Raw genomic sequence first — 25,373 nt, forward strand, 5'->3', positions numbered from 1 at the left:
CCAACTCAACAAACATTGCCTTGTACACAAACCAAATCACAAACATCTATCAATCACCCTAACGTAGAAATGCTAGTAAAAGATACAATGGAGAGAGAGAATAAACGTCAAAATGCTATATTATTTGGTCTAGATATTACAAATGAACCAGATATTGATAAAATATGAAACATCATTTCAAATTACAAATTAACATCCTTTGACCCTAGTGAAATAACCGAAGTCTCCAGAGATGGACCTGAATTCAAATACAACGATGGTTCAATAGCACCCAAATTCTGTAGAATCATATGCAAAAATGAAACCAGCAAAAGAAATCTCATTTATACTATAAACACAATAGCCAAAAATAACCTCAGCTACAACAAACTTAGAGCTAGACCAGACTTATCATTCCTACAATGTATTAGATCCCATGAACTTCGTTCAGAACTCAAACGACGACTAGAAGAAGGAGAAACCAACCTATATATTGACTACCGTGCAGACTGCATAAAAAAAAATCCTTCAATCAAAACCCCATCATCCAACCCATCACCCAACCCATAACCCAATCTCACTCCAATCAAAACATTCAATCATCCACCAAACAAGACATCCATCCATCTACAAATCAAAACACACATTCACCCGTTGTTCAACCTGCAAATCCTCAATCAACTACCAATCAAAACTAGGTATGCACGCCCCTTACCTCTCCTACACTAATTCTGCAGGTCTCAAATGTAAATTATTAAATGCAAGAAGCATTGTAAACAAATTTTTGAATTTATCCTCTTATTAAACAATGGGACATTTGACATCATATTTGTTTGTGAAACATGGCTAAACTTATCCTTCACTGACTCCATTATTTCAAACAAAGAATACCAAGTCCTTCGATCAGATCGTGATCACCGCAGAGGTGGTGGAGTAGCTATTTTTTACAAAAAATCATTGAACTTAAAAAATATTCAAGTTGCACATAAACTCTTTCTACCTGAAACTATTGTATGTGACCTGTCCACCAATACCACACTAAGATTCATACTATACTACAGAGCTCCTGACTATGACATCGCTCATGCAAATATGTTAACCTCACTACTAACATGGGCTACCTCTTGCCCATATCCTCTCATCTTTCTGGGAGACATAAATCTACCTTCTATAAATTGGATAACAAATGAATGTACAACCGAACCAATCCATACTACTCTATACAATGCAGTTACAAACCTAGGCCTTCAACAATTAGTAACCAACAATACTAGACTCAAGAACTGCCTCGACCTCATCTTTTGTAATAACGCAAACTCTATTTATGGACTACAAGTAAAAGAACCCTTTTCCAACAGCGACCACTGCATGATAGACTTTTATTTAAACATACGCCCTCGCATAAATCGTCTCAACAATAGTACTCCAAACTACAATTTTAAAAAAGCCAACTATGACCTTATAAACAATGATCTCTCATTTCTTGATTGGCATAATCTATTCTCAACCTGTATCACTACAGAAGACCACTATAAAGTATTCCTACTTGAAATTAATAAAATCATCAAACTATATGTACCACAAATCATCACCAAAATCAATAGGAAAAGCAAATTTCCCATATCAATAAAAAAGCTGCAATCCAAAAAAAAAATCCCTCTGGAAAAAAAACAAAAAAGGTTATGTAACAAACTTCAAAAACCGCTACAAAAATATTTGCAACCAAATAAAAACAGAATGTAACACTTACCACACTAAACAAGAAGAAAACCTTCTATGCACCAATTCCAGTCGTGCTTTTTATAATTTTGTAAACAATAAACTAAAAGAAACAAGAACCATTCCACCACTAAAAGAATCTAACGGTAAAGAATGTACTGATGAAACAATTAAAGCAAACTTCTTTAACACATTCTTCGGCTCAGTCTTTGTAAACAGTGATGGCTCATATCCAATATTCCTCAATCGTATCAAAAATGTTAACAACGACTCAACACATATAGACTCCACAGAAGAAAACAACTACCTAACACATGTGGACTTTACAGAAGATAATGTTGAAAAAGCCCTTCGCAACCTGAAACCATCATTATCTATTGGACCAGATGGACTATGTGCATACTTTAAAAAAAAAACTTTCAATTAATATAGCTGAACCCCTAAGCATTATCTTTAATAAAGCCTTCAAAACTAGTTCCCTTCCAAAACTCTGGTCTCTAGCCACAGTCATCCCTATCTTCAAAAAAGGAGATCCATGCCTTGTTGAAAATTACAGACCTCTCTCTCCATGTTGTGTCTCATGCAAAGTAATGGAATCCATCATAAACCAATCCATTACACTCCATCTTGAAACAAACAACCTTCTCTCTAATAAACAATTTGGTTTCAGAAAAAAAATGTCTTGTAATCTACAACTTCTCCACTGCAAAAACATATGGACTACCAACCTTGATCAAGGAAAAGCAATAGATGCAATCTACATAGACTTCTGCAAAGCTTTTGATTCAGTAGTACATGATAAACTACTCCTCAAACTAAAATCCTACAGCATTTCGGGACCTCTTCACAATTGGATAAATGCCTTCCTGTCAAACAGACAACAAGTGGTCAAAATTGGCAACGCTATATCTAATCCTGTTCCTTTCAAAAGTGGCGTTCCCCAAGGTAGTGTTCTTGGACCAACACTCTTCATACTATACATAAATGATCTCTGTGACCTAATCTCAAGTTATTGTGTTCTCTTTGCTGACGATGTCAAACTATTTAATACCACTAATAATATGTCTACCCTTCAAGAAGACCTCGACTTAATTTCCGTTGGTCTAAAACTTGGCAACTCCAAATCTCAACCAGCAAATGCTCAGTCTTACATATTGGAAAAAAGAACCCGAACATCAAGTACAAACTTGATGGACATTACCTAACTGATGACCCCCTCCCTGTCAAAGACCTTGGAGTTCTCATATCAAATGACCTTAGTGCCAGAGCTCACTGTAACTACATAGCGAAAAAAGCCCTAAGAGTTGTAAACCTAATTTTATGCAGCTTCTTTTCTAAAAACTCTACGCTACTAACTAGAGCATACAAAACATTTGCCAGACCTATTCTTGAATACAGCTCATCCGTCTGGAACCCATACCACATCTCTGACATAAATACAATAGAAAGAGTCCAGAAATATTTTACTAGAAGAATTCTTCACTCCTCCGAAAACAACAAAATACCTTATACCAACAGACTTGAAATCCTGGGATTAGAAAACTTACAACTCCGTCGACCTGTGTTTAACACACAAAATCATCTATTGCAATATCCTTCCTATAAAAGACTACTTCAGCTTCAATCACAATATTACAAGAGCAAAAAATAGATTCAAACTAAATGTCAACCACTTCAAACTTGATTGCAGAAAATATGACTTCTGTAACAGATTTGTTAATGCTTGGCACTCATTACCTGACTCCATAGTCTCTACTCAAAATCCCAAAATCTTCAACCAAAAACTGTCTACTATTGACCTCACCCCATTTCTAAGAGGGCTATAAGGGGCGTGGCTATAAGGGGCGTGCATAAGAGCACAAAAGTGCCTACCATTCCTGTCCTATTGTTCCCTTCATCATATCAAATTGATATAGTTGATGCATATTTTTATACATATATGTATATTTTCTTCAAAATATGTTGTTTTATCTATGACAATTGTTTGTGTATACTGTTGTGACAAAAAGAAAAAAAAATTCCCCATAAAAATTGTTCTTTTAAAAATGATAAATATAAGGTGCATATACATTTTTATGCAACTATATCTATTCCTCATTCAGCAATCAAGTTTTCTTCCAACTATCAGGTTAAGTGAAATTTTTGCTAAGCAAACCATGTTACAGGAGATGGATAATGAGGGGGGAGGGGGAGGGGGAAGGAGGGAGGGGGGAGAGAGAATAATTGCTAGCTAACATCTCATTCAGATATGCCACCCTTACTCTCACTTCGGTAAGTCAGGCATGCAAATTTTAATTGTAAATGTGAGCATTGGTTAAAAAATGAATTTGCAAATGGTGCTAAATGAAGTAGTCATAAACAAAGAGTGAGCATATCTTATTTATCACAATCAGTTTTGCTTTATGCTAATTCCTCTGATACAGCCATTTTTATCCTGTCAAATATAAAGTTTCTTTAGTATGTTTAGATAAATTGAAATTAGCTCTAAAGCATTTTAAAAGTAACATTCTTGAATATATCATTAATGTTTATGCAGTTTTATCAAAATGTCGAATCTAACAATAGCTTACAGCAATAGACTCTATAGCCACATCAGAATCTATTTTAATCAGAACATTTAAAGATAAAAAAATATTATCCAATGCTCCACAGGGTACCACTCACTGAGAAATCTTTGCATGGTCAATATACTACAGAAGCTTTTTGTTTACTTTGCAGAACAATAATTTCTTTATATACCCCAGTTTTTTTCTGTCTCATGAATTCCTAGATAAAGTTAGAGGTAGAGAGCCTCCTGAAATAAGCATGATATATTTCTATCTCTGTTTAGAACCTTTTTAATTTAATACAAGTTTCTTTGGTATCCCACCTTAAGGATACCCTATTGCTCACCAGAACATTCCTAAAAACTGACACACAGAACCAAAGCTTCTTAAGGATTCAAATTAAATAAAATGCTTTTTTATTTTCTTAGCATCATAAAATTCAGCTCGTATAGGATCCTAATTTTCTTCGCTGCAAATTAGCCATATAATCTATAGATGGAATCTTATTGTTCAGCTAGATCAATTCAACTGAAAAAAATTAACAGGGGCCTGGTTGATTCTGTATACCTGCTAGCTCAGGATTTACTTTCTGTCTGGGCAGCTATCTCTTTAAGAGCTCTGCAGGCTACTGACATTGACTCCTTAATCTCAACAATCCTTCCAGGTTGTAGTCTATCATTTTTCCTTACTTCTAATCTCTTTGTGTTTACCCCACAGTTACAAACAATGTTTTACCTTTCCAGCTTTCTTTCTTTCCTGCTAAGAAAATGAGAAAGGAGTTAAACTTTGCAGTTTTGTTTTCTTTTTCTTGGTACAATCAATAGTGGAATTTGTGCCGGAGTCATTATATCAATGGGCTAAATGTCCCTGATGAAGTAAGGCTAGGTAAAGCTAGGAACTCGTAAATGGACAATATGCCATGGTAATATTGGAGGAACAAAGAGTTTTCATAAAAGACATTCATGGCACAGATTATACAACACTGCATAAACCTACCTTCTGTCAAATGGAACCTCTGACATCCCATCTAAGATCCCTTATCCTGTCACTGATGGAAAGAGCTGTGTCAATAGGCACATCATTCAAAGAATAGAACAGATGCTTTTTGAGTAGAAGAGTGGAATATTATTTATATAAAATACAATTTTCAGCCAAGGATATATACTTATTTTAATCAAAAGGTCTTAGGAATCAGACTCGGAGTAAATGTAAGACAAATCAAGCTACTGTATTGTTACTGTCTTGTTGTTAATTGTGAAGTTATGTTGAGCCATTGTGACCCCATGGACAATGTTCCTCCAGGCCTCTATCATGTTCTGGAATTCATTTAAGCTCACGTCTACTGCTTCAGTGACTCCAACAAACCACCTCATTCTCTGACAACCCCTTCTTCTTGGCCCTCAATCTTTACCAGCATTAGGTTCTTCTCCAGTGAGTCCTTCCTTCTCATTAGGTGGCCAAAGTATTTGAGTTTCATCTTCAGGACCTAGTCTTCTAAAGAGCAGTCACGGTTTATCTTCTTTAAGACTACCAGTTTGATCACCCTGCAGTCTAAGACTCCTCGCAGGAGTCTTCTTCTGCACCATAGTTCAAAGGCCTCAATTCTTTGGCACTCAGACTTTCTTATAGTCCAACTTTCACAGCCATACATTGCAACTGAGAAAACCATAGCCTTGACTATACACACTTTTGTTGGCAGGGTGATGTCTGCTTTTTAGTACGCTGTCTAGATTTGCCATTGCTTTTCTCCCCAGGAACAAGCGTCTTTTAATTTCTTGGCTGCTGTCCCCAACTTGGCGCCCAGGAAAATAAAATCTGTCACAACCTCCATTTATTCCCCATCTATTTGCAAGAAATTGAAAGGGGCAGATGCCATGATCTTAGTTTTCTTGAGTGTAGCATTTTTACTGCATCGTCTTTTAAGATTTTCAATAGCTCAGCTGGAATACTGTCACCTCCACTAGCTTTGTTGTTGCTCAGATTTCCTAAGGCCCATTTGACTTCACATTCTAGGATGCCTGGCTTGAGGTCAGTGACCACCCCATCGTGGTTATCAGGGATGTTAAGCTCATTCTTGTATAGTTCTTCTGTGTAATTTTGCCACATCTTCTTAATCTCTTCTACCTCTGTTAGGTCCCTGCCATTCTGGTCCTTTATCATGTCCATCTTTGCATGAAACATTCCCTTCATGCCTCCAATTTTCTTGAAGAGATCTCTGGTCCCTATTCTATTGTTTTCTTCTATTTCTTTGCACTGTTCATTTAAGAAGGCATTCTTATCTCTTCTAGCTATTCTCTGGAATTCTGCATTCAGTTGGGTGTATCTTTCTCTTTCTCCCCTGCCTTTCACTTCCCTTCTTTTCTCAGCTATTTGCAAAGCTTCCTCTGACAGTTATTTTGCTTTCTTGAATTTCTTTTTTTTTTTGGGGGGGGGTTTAGTTTCTACCTCTTGTACAATGATGCGAACCTCTGTCCATAGTTCTTCAGGCACTCTGTCTATCAGATCTAATTCCTTAAATCTATTTGTCATCTCTACTGTATATTCATCAGGGATATGTCCAGAAATATTTTACAAGAAGAGTTCTCCACTCCTCTGAATACAACAAAATACCTTGGGTTTAGAAAACTTAGAACTCAGCCACCTTCGACAGGACCTGTGTTTAACTCATAGAATCATCTATTGCAATGTCCTTCCTGTTGAAGACTACTTCAGCTTCAATCACAACAATACACGAGCACACAATAAATTTAAACTTAATGTAAACTGCTTCAATCTTGATTGCAGAAAATATGACTTCTGTAACAGGGTTATTAACACTTGGAACTCACTACCTGATTCTGTGGTCTCTTCTCAAAATTCCCAAAGCTTTAACCAAAAATTCTCTACTATTGACCTCACCCCATTCCTAAGAGGTCTGTAAGGGGTGTGCATAAGAGCACAAACGTGCCTACCGTTCCTGTCCTATTGTTTCCTTTCATTATATCTAATTAATATAGTTATTACATACTTATGGTTATATATATGATTATATATTATATACTTATTTTCATGCTTATGCTTAGACATACTGTTGTGACAAAATAAATAAATTAAATAAAATAAATAAATAAATATGATTTAGTTCATACATGAGTGACCTACTGCTTTCCCCTACTTTCTTCAATTTAAGCCTAAATTTTGCAACAAGAAGCTCATGATCTGAGCCATAGTCAGCTCCTAGTCTTTCTTTTTATTGACTGTATAGAGCTTTCTCCATCTTTTTATTGACTGTATAGAGCTTCTCCATCTTTGGCTGCAGAGCACGTAATCAATCTGATTTCTGTGTTTACCATCTGGTGAGGTCTATGTGTAGAGCCGTCTCTTGGGTTATTGGAAAAGAATGTTTGCTAAATTTCCTGACAGTTAGAACAATTAATCAGTGGAACAACTTGCCTGCAGAAGTTGTAAATGCTCCAACACTGGAAATTTTTAAGAAAATGTTGGATAACCATTTGTCTGAAATGGTGTAGGGTTTCCTGCCTGGGCAGGGGGTTGGACTAGAAGACCTCCAAGGCCCCTACAAATTCTGTTATTATTATTATGACTATCTTATTCTCTTGACAAAATTCTATCAGCCTGTGCCCTGCTTTATTTTGTACCCCAAGGCCAAACTTGCCTGATATTCTGGTTATCTTTTGGCTTCCTTTTTTAGCATTCCAATCTCCCATGATGTTAAGGACATCATTTTTTGGCGTTAATTCTATAAGGAGCTGTAGGGCTTCATAGAACCAGTCAATTTCAAACTCTTCAGCACCAGTGATTGGGGCATAGATTTGGACTACTGTGATATTGAATGGTTTGCCTTGGATTCGAACTGAGATCATTCTGTCATTTTGGGGATTGTATCTCAGTATTGCTTTTCCTACTCTTTTATTGACTATGAAGGCTACTCCATTTCTTCTGAGGGATTCTTGCCTGTAGTAGTATACCCGATAGTCATGTGAATTAAATTCACCCATTCCTGTCCATTTTAGTTCACTGATTCCTAAGATATTGATGTTCAATCTTGTCATTTCTTGTTTGATCACATCCAGCTTACCTTGATTCATAGATCTTACATTCCAGGTTCCTGTGAAGAATAGTCCTTTAGAGCATCAGACTTTCCTTTCACCACCAGATACATCCACAGCTGAGCATCCTTTCAGCTTTGGCCCAGTTGCTTCACTCTTTCTGGTGCTACTAGTACTAGCCCTCTGGTCTTCCCAGTAGCATATTGGACACCTTCCAACCTGAGGGGCTTATCTTCCGGTGTCATATCTTTTTTTCCTTTTTGTACTGTCCATGGGGTTTTCATGGCAAAGATACTGGGGTGGGTTGCCATTTCCTTCTCCAGTGGATCATGTTTTGTCAGAGCTCTCTGCTATGACCGGTCCGTCTTGGGTGGTCCTGCATGGCATAGCTCATAGTTTCATTGTGCTGTGCAAGCCCCTTCACCACAACAAGGCAGTAATCCATGAAGGGGTTTTACTGTCTAGAAATTAATAATCTGAACAGCAGTTAACATATTTTATAATTTTTGTATTTTAACCTCCAAAGAAACTTCAGGACAGGATTAGCTTTTTCTATCTCAGTAAAAGAGAAAAAAGTCAACATGTAATTTGTTTACTAAAAAAAAAACACCTTTGAGATGGCGAAGATATCAGCCTTTTTGAAAGACAATACGCAAGAAAGATACTTAAAGGAATGGAAAAAATGGATTGACTATATTCAAAGTAGATATCAGACTAAGAGTTATCGGATTGTTTTTGAATGATTATGATGTATTATTTTTGTTTGTTTTTGGGGGAAGTTAGGAATTGATGATTGTAGGGGTATAATTAAGTTGGGACGAAAATTTTTTAACATATGTTTGTTTTATTTTTAACTATATCTTGTGCTCGTTCCGGGAAGTCGGGGGGGGAGGGGGGTTGTGAAGGGAGGGGGGAGAGAAGGTGGGGGGAAAGGGGGGGAATTTTCTGTAAAACTTTTTGAATAAAAAAAACCCAAAACCTTAAGAAACTTTTATTTGATGTTAGAGTCAGTATACTATACTAATATTCAATGGACTCCATGAAACTGAGATATCTGCAAAACTGGAAATAGAACACGAGTGTTTCATACACAGGAAATGTTAATCTCTCTTTCAATTCTGCATATGAAATCCTTGCTCATATTTGCTGAAATAATGTACACGTAAATTCAATATGACAAAATGATGGGTAGAATACGCCCAGGCAAAAAAAACATCTACTACTCTATGTAGAGATTTATTGATTCTAAGATTATAACTAGGTTTTCAATAAAATCGCTTTAAAATAGGGTACAAAAATGAAAACAACTCCAATGATTGCAATTATGCTGATGAAAGAAAATGTACTTCCAAATGCACTCCTGTTCTAATTGCTTTGTAAGAATTTTCTCCTTTCTGCTCTTTTTCTCAGTTTATATAAGAAAATAGTGGCTTGCTTATAATCCAAGCAATTCCTGATATAAGGCCTTTGTAACCCCATTAATTTCCAAATAAACAATGACATTAAGATAACCCAATTTAATATACTAAACTTACTTTCCAGCACTGTTGAGTTCACCCCATCCCAATAAGCTATGGTGCCCATTTATTATTTAATAGATTTATATAGCCACCCATCTCATGAAATATAACCATGGATAGCATGCAAATATATTAACAATTAAAACCATAAAACAGACAATCATTAATAAAAGGTATAAATCAGACAAACATAAAGAGCATAAACAATATGGAGAACATCAGTCATTTGACATTGAAGAAACATTTTTCAGGCTCACCATGAGATCCACAAGTTTGGTGGAAAAAAGATCAGTTTTTATGAGCCTTTCAAGAAGGTAGCTAGGAATGAGGGGAATGAGGTTTCAAGGGGATGGGGCCATAGCAGAAAAGGCATGATGTCTGAGTCTTTCCAGATGGAACTATTTGGTAGATTGGACCTGCAACATACTGTACCCCTCCTGCTCAGCCTGATGAGATGAGTAGATGTGATTGGTATGAGTGGTCTTTCAAATAACTTGGCATCACACTATGTAGTATTTTAAAGATCAAAACCAGATTTTTTTTGTTCCAGATACAAATGGGTAGCCAATGCAACTTAACACTATCCTAGGTGCATAAATAGCTGAGCAGTCAGCTGTACTTTGTACATGGATTAAGCTTCCAGATCCTTTCCAAAAGTAAAGTGGATAAAAGTTATCCAATCTGGAGATGACCAAGGCATTAGTGACTTCGAGTATTTGCTCAGGATCCAGGAAGGGATGCAGTACAACATGAAGCAGTACAAAGGCTTTCCTAGCCATAAGCATCACCTGTTTCTTGAATTGGACTTGTCAGTCTAGAGGGATCCAGATTCTCTGTGGAATTCATTTGGGATAGTGCAATTCCATCCAGAACAAAAGACAATATAATTTCATTGCTAAAAGAACTCAAAACCCAAAGAAATTCAGTCTTGACAGGGTTCAGCTGAAGCCTGTTTTCTCTATTCAGAACCCCACAACCTACAGGCACAAGGACAACACATGAACATTACCACTTAGTTCATCAGGGGTGGAGTTTTATAATTGGATATTAATGATACCTCACCCATAGCAACAAATTATCTCAGTCAGTGGCTTCATAAAACTGTTAGATAGGAATGGAGAGACTGCTAAATTCTGCAGAATCCCACATAATGGTGATTGAAGGCAGGACCTCTCCATCCTAATAAAAAAAAGCCATTTGATGTTGGCCCTACAGAAAAGAAATAAACCAAGACAATACTGTGCTACCCATTCCCAACTCATGCAACTGATCCAAAAGAATACCGTGGTTGATGGTATTGAAAGTTGCCTAGAGATCAAGAAGAGCAAGAACATATGCACTATTCCATCCTGCTCTCTCCAGAGAGTATCCAAAAACATGACTAATATTGTCTGTGTTCCATGCTCAGGTTTATGGAATAATATACCATGGTTAGCTGACAAAAATACTAAACCAAAATGGCCAAAATAGTAAAGCACATACTAAACCAAAATCAACCAACCAACAAATGTGTGACTTAACTGCTTTGTGAATCCAGACCAGGGGGGTCACACTGGTAGCCCTTGGGCTGGATTCGTCATATGCAAGCCATTCCCACCCAGCTATGTGAAGGAAAAAACCATTGTGATACATCACGTGATGGCAACGTGATACGAGTTTGACACCCATGATCTAGACTATACAACAAAACCAGAATGAAAAAAGAAAACTGTAATTATGATCTGGGAATGAAAATGGTTTAAATTTAAATATAAATATAAATAGCAGAAAATTAAGCTTGTCTAAATATTTAGTAAAAGAAATTATATAATTCCCAACCAGTATAATGTTTAATTCCATGGAGAATATTTTACTGTTTATTGCTTTCTTTTATTTGAGCAAACATCTGTTACGGTTATCTAGCTGAAGCATTTTTAATATAGAAGTTTCATGCTATGGAGAATGAAACTGCTTATATTGCTATCTCACTCCTTGTGTCTATCCCTGAGGTAGGTGCATAATGATTTAATAACAGAAACAGCAGGCTCACAAACCTCTCTACCCCATTAAAAAAAGAAAACAAAAACCAAAACCTAATATCTTTGAGATCTGGGTGTCAGCTTTTTACTGGAAAATTTCTTGAGTTATGAATACAGCAGTTTCCCAAGTAGACAGCATCCTTATTTATGAAGTTCTGTCTTAAAGTGTCAGAAGTCAAAGTATTAAAAACAAAAACAGCATTAATTGCTGTCAATCAGGAACTCTTTTCATCGGCTCCTGACTTCAAAAGGCATTTTGTTTCCCAAATAGATGGATCAATCATTACATCTGCTATTAAGAACAATTTCACCATACTGTCACCTCCTCAGACTACTAGCTAATAAATATGTAATTTAACATTCAAGACAAGCCAAACACATTCAAGCAGCAAACCAACTGCAGCAGTGGTGGTATTCAGCCAGTTCTATCTGGTTTGGATGAACTGGTCGCAGCGGCTATGGTACGCTCCACCTACCTGCCTGGACATCATCACTTGACGTTTTTGACACTCTGCACATGCGCAGAAGGTCCTGCACATGTGCGGAGGTGACATGTGCACTCACATTTGCGAACTGGTAGCGAAGGAAAGTGAATACCACCCCTAAACTGCAGGCACCCATATAATACTGTTCCCATTTACTGGGGTTATCTAATCTTAAATCAACTAGAAACCATTCCTCTGCTATTATTTCTTCTAACCTGTAGTCTTGTACCAGTTACTAAAAGAAAGCCTGGATGAATGAAACAGAATATCTTCAAAGTAATCATTGCCTTTCTAAGGTTTGTTTCAATAGCTGTTAAATGTGATTCCATACTTCCGTTTCAAAAATTCAGATGATCATTTAGAGGAATTAAAGATATTCAGAAAATCAATTCATTACCTTCCACCTAGAAACAAACAACCTATTCTCTAATAAACAATTTGGTTTCAGAAAAAAATTATCCTGTAATCTACAACTTCTACACTGCAAAAACATATGGATTACAAATCTTGATCAGAACAAAGCAATAGATGCAATTTACATAGACTTCTGTAAAGCCTTTGATTCAGTAGTACATGACAAATTAGTTCTAAAACGAAAATCCTACGGCATCTGCGGACCCCTTTATAATTGGATAACTGCAAACAGGCAACAAGTGGTCAAAATAGGCAGCGCCCTATCAAATCCTGCACCTGTTAATAGCAGTGTCCCCCAAGGCAGCGTTCTAGGACCAACACTCTTCATATTATACATAAATGACCTTTGTGATCATATTATAAGTAACTGCGTTCTCTTCACCGATGATGTTAAACTATTTAACACTACCAACAATGCTGCTACCCTTCAAAAAGACCTTGACTTTGTCAAAATGGTCAAAAAATTGGCAACTCCAAATCTCAACCAACAAATGCTCTGTCTTACATATTGGCAAAAAGAATCAGAACACAAAATACAAGCTAGGTGGACATAACCTTGTAGATGACCCTCACTCTGTCAAGGACCTTGGAGTACTCATATCAAATGATCTAAGTGCCAAAGCCCACAGTAATAACATTGCCAAAAATGCATTAAGAGTTGTAAACCTAATCTTGCGTAGCTTATTCTCTGGTAAGATTACACTACTAACCAGAGCATACAAAACATTTGCTAGACCAATTCTTGAATACAGCTCATCTGTCTGCAACCCACACTGCATATCGGACATTAATACAACTGAGCGCATCCACAACTATTTCACAAGAAGAGTCCTCCACTCCTCTGCTCACAATAAAATACCTTATGCCACCAGACTTGAAATTCTTGGTTTAGAAAATTTAGAACTACGCTGCCTTCGGTATTACCTTAGCATAGTTCATAATGTCAGCTGCTACAATGTCCTTCCTGTCAATGACTACTTCAGCTTCAACCACAACAATACACGTGCACACAATAGATTCAAACTTAAAGTGAACCACTCCAATCTCGATTGCAGAAAATATGACTTCAGTAACAGAGTTGTTAATGCCTGGAATGCACTACCAGACTCTATGGTCTCATCCCAAAATCCTCAAAACACTAGACTGTCTACTGTTGACCTCACCCCATTCTTAAGAGGTCTGTAAGGGGTGTTGTGTCTGCGCCCCCTGAGCCGGGCCTCCTGCCAGAAAGTGACTTGGAAAGTGAAGGGGAAGGGCCATCAGGACTTACCTCGGGAGCACAGGCTTCCCTGGCTCAGCTCCAGGAGCCAGAGGCAGGCCAGGTGGAAGAGATAATGAGGCCTCCATCCCCTGACTCTTCCCCCCCCCCAGGCCACACCTCCAGATCCAGCTGATGGCAATCAGGCCTGGCTCGACCCTAGGTTTTGTAGGCAGGAGAGGCGGGAACAACAGAAGCAGGGGTGGGGCAGGCCTAGGAAGTGCTGAGTCATGGAGCAATACCCCACAAGATATAAAGGCAGCAAGAGCTGCTGTGCCTCTTCTTAGCAGGCAAATCAACTGATTAACTAAGAGCTGAAGTACTGTTTGTTCCTGGGTGACTCATCGGCGTCAAGGGAGATAACAGAGACACTTGGCAGACGCTCGCTAGTTTGCTGCCAGAGCTGATGGTGCCGGCTAATTAAGCCATCACTCGGACGAAGGCGAGGGGGGACAGAACATCGGGCATGCATAAGAGCACCAGTGTGCCTACCATACCTGTTCTAATGTCCCCTTTAGTTGTATTCATTTTATGTATTCAATTCATGCTTATACTTATATATATTATTTAATATGTATTTGAAAAAATAAATAAATAAATATTAACTCTTTACTGTTATCTTTTTTTATAGCCAAGCTATGATAGATCTATTTTCAAGAAAACTAAGAGATCCAGTTAAAAAGACAATTTAAAATTTCAAGTATTATACAGAAACAATACTGTACTAATCCAAAAAGCAATTAACTGTGTTCTAAAGGATCACCTCAGTGGGGCATCTATGCACGGTCTACTGCCGTATTCAGTTACAAACCAAGTAGCTTTGAAGGAAACTGGTGCTTTAGGTTCTCAAGTACTACTATACATGCAATCAAAATCCTCCAAGTAAAAATGATGCAAAAGTGATTTCTTTATTAAATATTTTAATTTCCAGTTCTTTGTTTCAAATGTAAACCAATTTTAAATTAATTTAAAATATATGTTATTTTAACCACTTCCTTAATTCTAGTTTTCAACAAATATATTGTTATTAAACTTTTATTTATGGCATTTTTGGTCAACCTGTTTTAGTTTATGTAGTAGGAAATTTAATAGAAAAAAAGTGTAAAAAATACAGAAGGCCAAGACAATGTACAGCTACAACCCTTTCTATCACTACCCCAAAATTTAAACTCTTATTAACAGCAGAAATGAACGTAAGGAAGACAAAACAAGTCCTTCTTCTCCAGAAACTTCCCTGAATAAATTTATGCAATAGTTTTGATGTACAGTTGTTTTATATTTAGAGGCAAATGATATTTCAGATTAAAGAGGTTTTCAAGAATCATACCTGTCTAATTTGTTTTGAAGCAGCCATGTCTTTTCAGGAAATTGTCTTTTGCAATTGTAACAAGATTCTAGTGTCAGTTTTGGAAGACAATTTTCTTTTTTGCTTCTTAACTGCCACATATTTTAGCTGGGGAAGTTGGGAGAGGGTTGTTGTTGGAGGGATAGAAAGTTAGTCATAATAACATTCTGTATTCAAGGACATCCTACATCTGAAGTATGCCTGAAGATTATATCCAATTGAGTGTGAAGAGTTGGTTGGACAATGTGATGAACTTGTGGGTGTGAGGCAGGGCTGTGAATTGTCAACTGGGTGTGGAAAACCTGGAAGCTTTCAGTTTCGGGTTTTCCCAGCTGTGCCAACATGACATCTCTAATAAATTGGAACTTTGAGGAACCTCAAGCCTCAGAGCTTTATTTCATTGGGGGTGTTACTTGGAACCCTGACACCTAGGATATGACTAACTCAGTTTAAGGCAGGGGTGTCAAACTGGCCACACCCACCCCAACTCCACAAAGGTAAAAATCATGATATGTCATATGATGTGACTGAGTTTGACACCCGTAATTTAAGGAATTACAAACAGATGTTACATTTACATTTCTACATGCCCAGAACCAGCATTTTACCTTCAAATCCACAGGCTACTATTTAGCATAGTGAAGACCAAATTTGGAGAAGCTGGAAATAAGAGATCCAAAACCAGAGATATCATTTTCAAAACACAGTGGCTTCCATCTCCATATCCAAAGCCAAGAAATAAATTTCAAAAGTTGATTGCTATCCAAAGCAGAGAAACATGGTGTAGGAATTAAATCCTGAATCTGGATACATATGGCTTAATTTCTATTTTTTGTAATACTGGTATATGATCTTCATTATTAGAATTTTTTTGTTATCAGAAATAAAAATAACTTAACTATACAAGCTTCATCCTGGACTCTTAAATTCCTAAAGAGAAAGTTATTATGATGCTCTAGGTAGAGAATTGCACTAGAAAAATAATGAAAATCAGATAATGTGAAGTTAGTTGGCAGGGCTAGCCATGAAAATTAGCATTTCAATTTGGATTTCATCTGTGATGCATTGGGAGGTAAGAAATGAAGTGCTGCTTATTATCCTGGATCCCTCATCACTTTCAATATTCTAGATCATTTTGAGAGAGTATTGTTTGTGATAGTTCCAGTCCTTTTTTCCAGGATGTGGAGGCTAGAAGAACATTAAATCAGAATCCCTAGTACAGGTGTCCTGTGTGAGCGGGGGATTGGACTAGATGACCTTCAAGGTCCCTTTCAATTCTGTTACTGTTACTCTCCTCACCTCTTTCCTCCTATCTTTTCCAGCATTAGAACTGTCTCTAGAATGCTAGAGAAAATTCTAATACTTTCTCTTTGCATAAAAGAAAGGTTCTCTTTGCTTAAATTGTCCAAAATATGATAGTTTGTGCTATGACAGAACTCTGATTTTTCAATTACCTGTTTGTTTTCTTGATTTTCCATAGTATTGTTGAGAGTTTTGTCTGATATCAAATTTCAAAAGCATCAATGCTTTCTATTCTGCTTGATAATTCAACTTTTGTTTCCATAATCTAATCTTTATAAATACAGATACACAAGGCGTCCAAACACCTTTTCCAAGAGCTAACTAGTAAGAGCTGGAATAATACAGGCTACAATTTAAAAAAAACAGCAGACAGGTGTCTGTTCAAGCTATCATTGATAAGGTATTTGTCCTATTGGACTCTTTGAAATTGGCATAGACAACCAGCTTAGATATTTCGCTGGGAACTTGGTTAACCAGAAGTTATATCTGCAAATTCTTATAATTTTTAGTAACAGTATTTTCCTATTAGAGAGCCAGATCCTTATTATCACTATTCTATCATAGACTCATGTAGCCATATTAAATATTGTACTTATCCTAATTTTCTTTTAAGTTTCAGTTAAGATTGATTTGGGGATGTTGTGCAAAGCCATCCCCTTATAATTACTGATATTTACTGACACTGATCAGTGCACCATAAAGTCTGGATTTTGGAAACAGAAGAAATATTTGAAAGCAGAATGGAGTGAATGGAGGGCTAAATAGGAATTGTTTGAATTACTTATGCTGAAAGGGTCATCACAAAGAGGGAAGACAAATGTCCTTACTTTGAGAAACAGAATACAAGCTCCTCACAAGATCTTCTTTACATGACAGATCTTTTGTTGATGATAAATGACAGAAGAGTAAGTGAACTGAGAAATAAGAAATAACCAAGGAAAAGTCAACAAGAGAGATTCAATAAGGCATCTAAAATTAAGCATCAAGAAATTCTGCTGGATTTGGGAATGGATAGGAATTTTGATATGAGTTTAAAATAACATTCAAACTCATAGTGGTGACTGAATTATTTTTCAGCAGTTTGTTACATAGGCAGAAAGAAACCAGGTTGAGATACAGAATACTAGAAAAGTTAAGTTTGGGAAGGAATAGTCCTGCTTTTAACTAATTAATTAATTAAAGTAACTCCTTATGCTGAGTTGTACTGTGTGGTTAATAGTCTCGCATGGGATAGTGATCAGGGAAATGTGTCCTGTGGTGACTTGCCCAGTGAGAGACAGTGGGGGAGGAGAGGCGAGGGAGGGCCAATGGCAAAGGAATGCCTAGGGCATAAAGCCCACTGTGGTGCAGAGAGGCTAGGTACCATGCTAATGTGGCAGGGCTGGGTGGCCCAGTGAAGTGACCACGGCCAATTGTCCTAGACCTTCCTGGCCAGGCCAGAGACCAAAAACAATCAATGCTGTTTCCACCCCATATTTGGAAAAGGATTTAGATCAGTGGTTCCAATGTGGGGCCTTCACCCCACGGGGGGGCAATTTGATTTTTAATGGAGGCCATTTGGAACCTTGTTTAAACCAAGTTAATAGTCTTTGAGGCTTCCTCCACGTGAGTAGGAGTTCACTTTTTGAACAGTAAGAATTATATGCCACGGGTGGGGGGACGGGACATCAGGATTTTAGAGATGTTTTGGTGGGGCATAGCTCAAAAAAAAGAGGTTGGAAACCACTGATTTAGATAATCCATTTCATCCACAGTCCTCTGAAATTGTTACCTTCACCTTGCCAATCATCTTCTCAATCACCTTCCCCAAAAAGGGGAGGTTCAATACTGCATGAAAGTTGGTCATTATAGTGAGTTCCAGCAATGACTTCTTGAGAAAGTGCAAATCAAAGCCTCCTTAAGAGACAGTGGACAAAGCCCCTTACTCAAAGAAGAATTTACCACAGCTAGTAACTACTCATCAGCACCCCTATGGGTTGCTTTAACCCAGCAAGGAGCACAGATCTAAAGAACAAGTGGTTGAGCAAACAGTTGTAAGGACCCTGTCCACTTCATCAAGACCAACATTTCTAGGTCCAAATTCAGTAGCAGTTCAAGTAGATCAAATCAAGCAGTTGAAGAAAATATTTAGTCATACATACAATATGTCACAGGAGTGAGTACACCCCCTCACATTTTCTAAATATTTAAGTATATTTAAGTATATTCATGTGACAACACTGAAGAACTGACACTTGGCTACAATGTAAAGTTGTGAATATACAGCTTGTATAACAGTATAAATGTGCTGTCCTCTCAGAATAACGCAACACACAGCCATTAATGTCTAAACTGCTGGCAACAAAGGTGAGTACACCCTAAGTGATAATGTCCAATGGGGCCCAAAGTGTCAATATTTTGTATGCCCACCATTATTTTCCAGCACTGCCTTAACCCTCTTGGGCATAGAGTTTACCAGAGCTTCACAAGTTGCCACTGGAGTCCTCTTTCACTCCTCCATGATGATGTCAAGGAGCTGGTGGATGTTAGGGACCTTGCGCACCTCCACTTTCTGTTTCAGGATGCCCCACAGATACTCAATAGGGTTTAGGTCTGGAGACATGCTTGGCCAGTCCATCACCTTTACCCTCAGTGGTTTTAGCAAGACAGTGGTTGTTTTGGAGGTGTGTTTGGGGTCGTTATCATGTTGGAATACTGCCCTGTGGTCCAGTCTCCAAAGGGAGGGGATCATACCCTGCTTTAGTATGACACAGTACATGTTGGCATTCATGGTTCCCTCAATGAACTGTAGCTCCCTAGTGTCGGCAGCACTCATGCAGCCCCAGACCATGACATTCCCACCACCATGCTTGACTGTAGGCAAGAGACACTTGTATTTGTACTCCTCACCTGGTTGCCGCCACACACTCCTTGACACCACCTGAACCAAATAAGTTTATCTTGGTCTCATTGGACCACAGGACATGGTTCCAGGAATCCATGTCCTAAGTCTGCTTGTTTGCAGCAAACCTTTTACAGGCTTTTTTGTGCTTTTTTAGAAGAGGCTTCCTTCTGACTTCTGGTGGCTCCGCATGTGTTGGAGACGGCCCTTTCGGACCACTGCCCCCGTGATTCTGTTAAAGCCGCTCAGACAGCATAAATCAGCTATCTGACAGCTTGAAAACCCTTCCCTTAGGAGAAGAGGGAAAGGTGAGCAGCCGGGTGTGGGTAGAGCTCCCCAAGAGCTCCAGGAATAACTTCTGGGGCTCGAAAGGTGAGAGCTCCCTGTTTAAACCTGGCAAATGCTCCAGATCCGGGAAGCTTCTGCATTTTTGCAGAACAAAGTACTCACGACCATCTCTGCTATCAAGATGAAGATATTCTAATTACTTTAAGCAGACGGAGCGGAGGCAAGAGGCAGGGTGGATGTTTGTTTTAGACCTCATCTTGATATTTGAAAGGTATTTGAGAAGAAGGAAATTGGCAAATTTGGTTAATGAGACGTGAAAACAAAACTTAAGGAAGTCTTTGTTAACATCGTTAGCGCCTTATTAACTTTGCTTAAATTTGATGGATTTTATATCTAAGTGAAGAAATCTTAAAGAGAAAAGCCAAAGGTCTATAGAACTGATTTACCTATTTCAAATATGTGGCTTGAAAATATTTGACTTTGTTGCAATTTATAAAGTTAAAGTAAGATGGCTTTTAAACAAATACAGCCTGCTGATTCTAAGAGAGCTGCCTCACTAGTTCAAATACACAAACTACAAGAGGAGTTGAAAAAATTTCTGAAGGCTCAAATTTCTGCTCGAGACAAAAAACTTAAGGAAATTGAGGAGAAATTATTGAAAATTAAAAATTCTGCTATAGCTTAGAATGAAGATTTACAAGAAGAAGTGAAGTCAGCCTTTATGACTATGATTGAATTTACACAAAAGCTGGATGGAAAAGGGCATGAGATTGATCAAATTAATTTGAATTTAAAAAGTCAAATAGAGGAGCTTCGGAACAAGGTGGCGAAAGCAGATGAAGAACAGGTTTTATTACAATATAAAACAATGGAATCTGCATTGAGGGTGAGAGGTTTAAAAGAAAATAAACAAGAGAATCTAAAAAAGATATTTGCAGAAGCCTTTTCACAGGTGATTGGATTGACATCAATGGATCTTGAAAATCAAATTGAGAAAATTTACCGTGTCAACTCATGGGTGGCAGGGCAGAGACAGCTGCCAAGGGATATAGTGATTTATTTTATATCTAGGAAGATTAGGAGTGAAATCTCGCAAGCCTCCTATAAAAGTAAAATTCAGATATTGGGTCAAGAGGTTTTGGTGTTGAAAGAAATTCCTTCCAAAATATTGAGGTACAGAAAAGAATATGCTTTTTTGGTAAAGGAGCTTAGAAACCGCCAGGTATGGTATAGATAGAATGTGCCAGCTGAACTAACAGTAAACTATATGGGAGGGAAGTATTGTCTTAACGTAGTTACCAAAGCAAGAGCTTTTTATGTTGAGGTATTGAAGGCTGGAAGTTTACCGGATTTAGAAGTTAAGGTGGGAGGAGAAGTGGAAATGGTTAAAAAAAGGGAGAAGGAAGTAAAACAAACACAATTTGAAATTGGGGCTGTAACTTTGGGAGAAGAAATACAGAAAATAGCAGGGGAGGAGCAAAGGATGGTAATCTTTAAAAAAGAACAAGGAGTAAAGAAGCAACACTGTCAAATGAAAAGTGTTTCCTTTTATAGGAAAGGATAAATTGTAAGTAAAAGTTTCTCAATATAAAAAAAATAGAAAGGATAATGTGCATTTGTTTGAGTCTGTAAGTCAAATGTCGGTGTATTACATTTATGTTGTTATTATTATATATGGTGGATTTATCTATTTTGGATTAAAATTGAAAGTAAGGAAGGATAATTTTAATTCTTTTTTTATATAAAATGTTTTATAGATGGTATTTGGAAATTAAGTTGGGGTGTATTTGTTTTAATTTGCAAGTAAAATGAGGGAGATATATTTTATTGAGGTTATTTTATTAATGGTGGATTTATTTACTTTGGATAAAAATTGATGTTGGGTCTAAAGTGTTGGGTGGGGAAAATTAAAATAAAAATTAAAACAGAAAGGGAGTTGCTTAAGGTTAAAATGTTAAAATGGTTATAAAATATTTGTAACTTATTGTGATGATGCTAGTGTAACATTGAAAGATGGATTATATGCTTCTTATCAAAGACTAGAGGTTGGAAATATTGAACTTGTTGGAAACTTCAATGTATCAGACTGAAAACTGACAAGAAAATATACCGGAATGAGGAAGATGGACTGACTATATTTAGAATAATTATTGGATGAAGAAACATCAAATATTTTATGAACGAACATTTTGTTTTTCTTTATGGCGAAGGGAGTTGAGGTTCTAGGTTAGGGATGGGTATTTATGGTTAATTAGGGTATTCTAGTTTATGATTGTTAGATCGTATACCTTGTATTCTGCTCTGGGAAGTCAGGGTGGGGTGGGGGGATGGGGTTGATGGTGGGTGGGGGGAGGGGGGGGGGATGTAATGGGGAAAATTTTATTGTAAAACTTTTTCAATAAAAAGAAGAAGAGGCTTCCTTCTGGGACGATAGCCCTGCAGATCAATTTGATGCAGCGTGCGGCATATGGGCTGAGCACTGTCAGGCTGACACACACACACCCTTTCAACCTCTGCAGCAATGCTGGCAACACTCATACCTCTATTTCCCAAAGCCAACCTCTGGATATGACGCTGAGCACGGGCACTCAACTTCTCTGGTCGACCATGGTGAGGCCTGTTCTGAGTGGAACCTGTCCAGTTAAACTGCTGCTTGGTCTTGGACACAGAGCTGCAGCTCAGTTTCAGGGTCTTGCAATCTTCTTATAGCCTAGGACATCTTTATGTAGAGCAACAATTATTTTTTTCATATCTTCAGAGAGTTCACTGCCATGAGGTGCCATGTTGACCAGTAAGAGAGAGTGAGAGCGATAACACCAAATTTAACACACCTGCTCCCCCTTCACACTAGAGCTCTTGTAATCCTAATGCATCACATATCACCAGGGAGGGAAAACGGCTACTTGGGCCCCATTTGGACATTATCACTTCGGGGTGTACTCATTTTTTTTGCCAGCAATTTAGACATTAATGGCTGTGTGTTGCATTATTTTGAGGGAACAGCCCATTTATACTGTTATACAAGCTGCATACTCACTACATTACATGGTAGCCAAGTGTCGTTTCTTCAGTGTTGTCACATGAACATATACTTAAATATTTACAAAATGTGAGGGGGTATACTCACTTCTGTGACATACTGTATAGAAGAGCATTGCATCCCAAGCTCCTGTTCTCTTCACCATCTTGCAGGTAGTTTAGTTCTTGCTGTTGTATGTCATACTGAAATTGCATGGATTTTTTCAGCAAAGCCACCATTTGTTCAGCAAAGACTACTAAAGGTAGATGCTTGGCTTGAGATGGAGACCCTAATGGAAGAGAAGAGCTGCATTGAGCCAGTAGTAAAACATCAGCTGCCAGTGTCAGGCGGACATCTCAGAGGGACAACTGGGCAGAAACTGGCATCAGATAACCAAAGCAAAGATGTCATTTGCAGATCTGATTGCTTTGATCATCATGCTCAAGGAGTACTGCCAGCAATGCAGCAACCAGAGAAAGCAACACTCATGGTAATTTTTGCCTTCCCCCCCTTAGGTAGAATTATAGCAGGATAAATAGGCTCCCAACAGCAGCATCAGCTGCAGCCACATAGAAATGGGGGGAGGAGTTTGCAAAGATAGTGCAGTTTTAGCTACCTTGAAAATAGGGGGGAAGCTTTCCAAAGACAGTTCAGCTTTAGCCACATGTAAGAAATATTTGCCAAGAATCTGGGTCTGAAAAAGAGATAGAAAAGACAGTGAGATGCTGGGCGCAAAAGGCAAAAGTTGGTGTGAGGAACAAGCAGAGAAGGCAGCTGGGCGAAATAATGTTTCCTTACTAGAAACTGAATTTTGCAGCCTAGCTGTTTGGTTTGAATGAAAGAGTGGATATTGCTGAGAAACAGCAATATCTTTTGGAGACAGAAGAACATGACCTGAGATTTGGATGACATGGATATTTGTAGTATGATGATGACACAAAACTATTATTACAGTGTACAGTGTAATGTGTACAGGTTAATGTGTATTTTAAAAAATATTATTAGATATCCAAAATTGAAAACAGGAAATAGATACAAATGTCTTGGTATACACAAAAATATCATTGTGGCTCTCAACACAAGAAGTATTTTATAGATGAGAAATAATAGGTAAACAAAAATGGATTAGTAAGAGATATTAGAAATTTTTCATGGGGAATGTAAAATAAAATCAAGAAATGAACTGATCCCCAAAAGAACAGAGATGGGAGGGGGAGAGAGGTAAGTGGGAAGAACTGAAGGCAGTTCCTTAGCTTACTGAGGCTTACAGCTGGGAGGAATCAAGCCCAGAAGAAGTTGCATTAGGGTGAGTACTTGCTTAATGATGCACAATTCTCATTTAATGACTACAACAGGAAGAGCTTCACTGCTCTTGTAAGTCAGTGCAGTGAAATGCTAGCTCACTTTATGAGTGCACCAATATATGGCAGAAATTTTACTTCCTCTTTTCTGTAAGTGATTTTACTTTATTCCTGTTGAAACATTACAGAATTACCAACAAAATTTTATGACACTGGCTCCATGGCAATGTTTCTAAATAATCTTTCACATGCAAACATCTATAGTGAGGTCTTGTATAGTCAGTCACATATGTATTAGCCTCTACATGTGTAAATTTTGAGTTAATAATTATTTTCAGTTATATGAAAGCTAGTGCATATATAACTATGTGTGTAAAGCAGGGGTGGGTTCTAATTTTTTTTTACTACCGGTTCTGTGTGTGTGTGGCTTATTTTGTGGGTGTGGCTTGAGGGTCATGTGACAGTGGGAGTGGTTTGGTAATCATGTGACTGGGTGGATGTAGCTTGGTGGTCATGTGACTGGGTAATCATGTGACTGGGTGGGTGTGCCAACTTGATTTCACTCACATCAAAGGTTAGAGTGCTTGGCCTCTCCTCACCTCAAAGGACTCAACGAGATATAATTTCCCTGTCTATTTATTTACTACTACTGAATATCCAACATATACTATTAAATCCTAAGTATATATGCCATATGTGTACATACATATTACATAGTATAGCATGTATAGGCACACAAAGAGATACATTATCTAGTGTGTATGTATATATATATATATATATATATATATATATATATATATATATATATATATATATGACCGCAGCTGTTTCTTCCTTAAGAAACAGCTGCAGTCACACATTGCTCCCAGAAGCACGAAGCTGAAGCCTGAAGATGACGAATGAGACTTCGTCAAACGCCGCCAAGACACTTCCAATTTTACGGAGAAAACCCAATAACCAAAGACCTACATACAAACACCCGCGAAAACCTCAGAAAACAAATATATATATATATATATATATATATATATATATATATATATATATATATATATATATATATATATATATATATATATATATATACATACACACTGTATGTACACACACACACACTTCTTCTAAAACTATACATATTCAACCTCACTTACTACATTTGGAAAAACACATCTAAAGTCCACTTTCTGCCACACATTTAACTATAACTTCTGTGCATTTAAAACATTACAAACACCTTCAGATGTTC

At 37.5% G+C, this 25,373-nt stretch overlaps 1 protein-coding gene across 2 annotated transcripts in view; it reads right to left on the reverse strand.

Moving 5' to 3' along the window:
- RBMS3 (RNA binding motif single stranded interacting protein 3) overlaps positions 1–25,373 on the reverse strand; it is a 783,951-nt gene that overhangs the window by 290,275 nt on the left and 468,303 nt on the right. The window contains exon 5 of one of the 2 annotated variants that reach the window (XM_058180900.1): positions 23,440–23,517. The exons of the other annotated variant lie outside the window; for it this stretch is intronic. Within the exon in view, the coding sequence (XP_058036883.1) occupies positions 23,440–23,517 (78 nt within the window). The remainder of the gene's footprint in view (positions 1–23,439; positions 23,518–25,373) is intronic. 2 annotated transcript variants of the gene reach the window in all.

This window comes from Ahaetulla prasina, chromosome 4, assembly GCF_028640845.1.
Source record: "Ahaetulla prasina isolate Xishuangbanna chromosome 4, ASM2864084v1, whole genome shotgun sequence".
NCBI classification, from domain to species: Eukaryota; Metazoa; Chordata; class Lepidosauria; order Squamata; family Colubridae; genus Ahaetulla; species Ahaetulla prasina.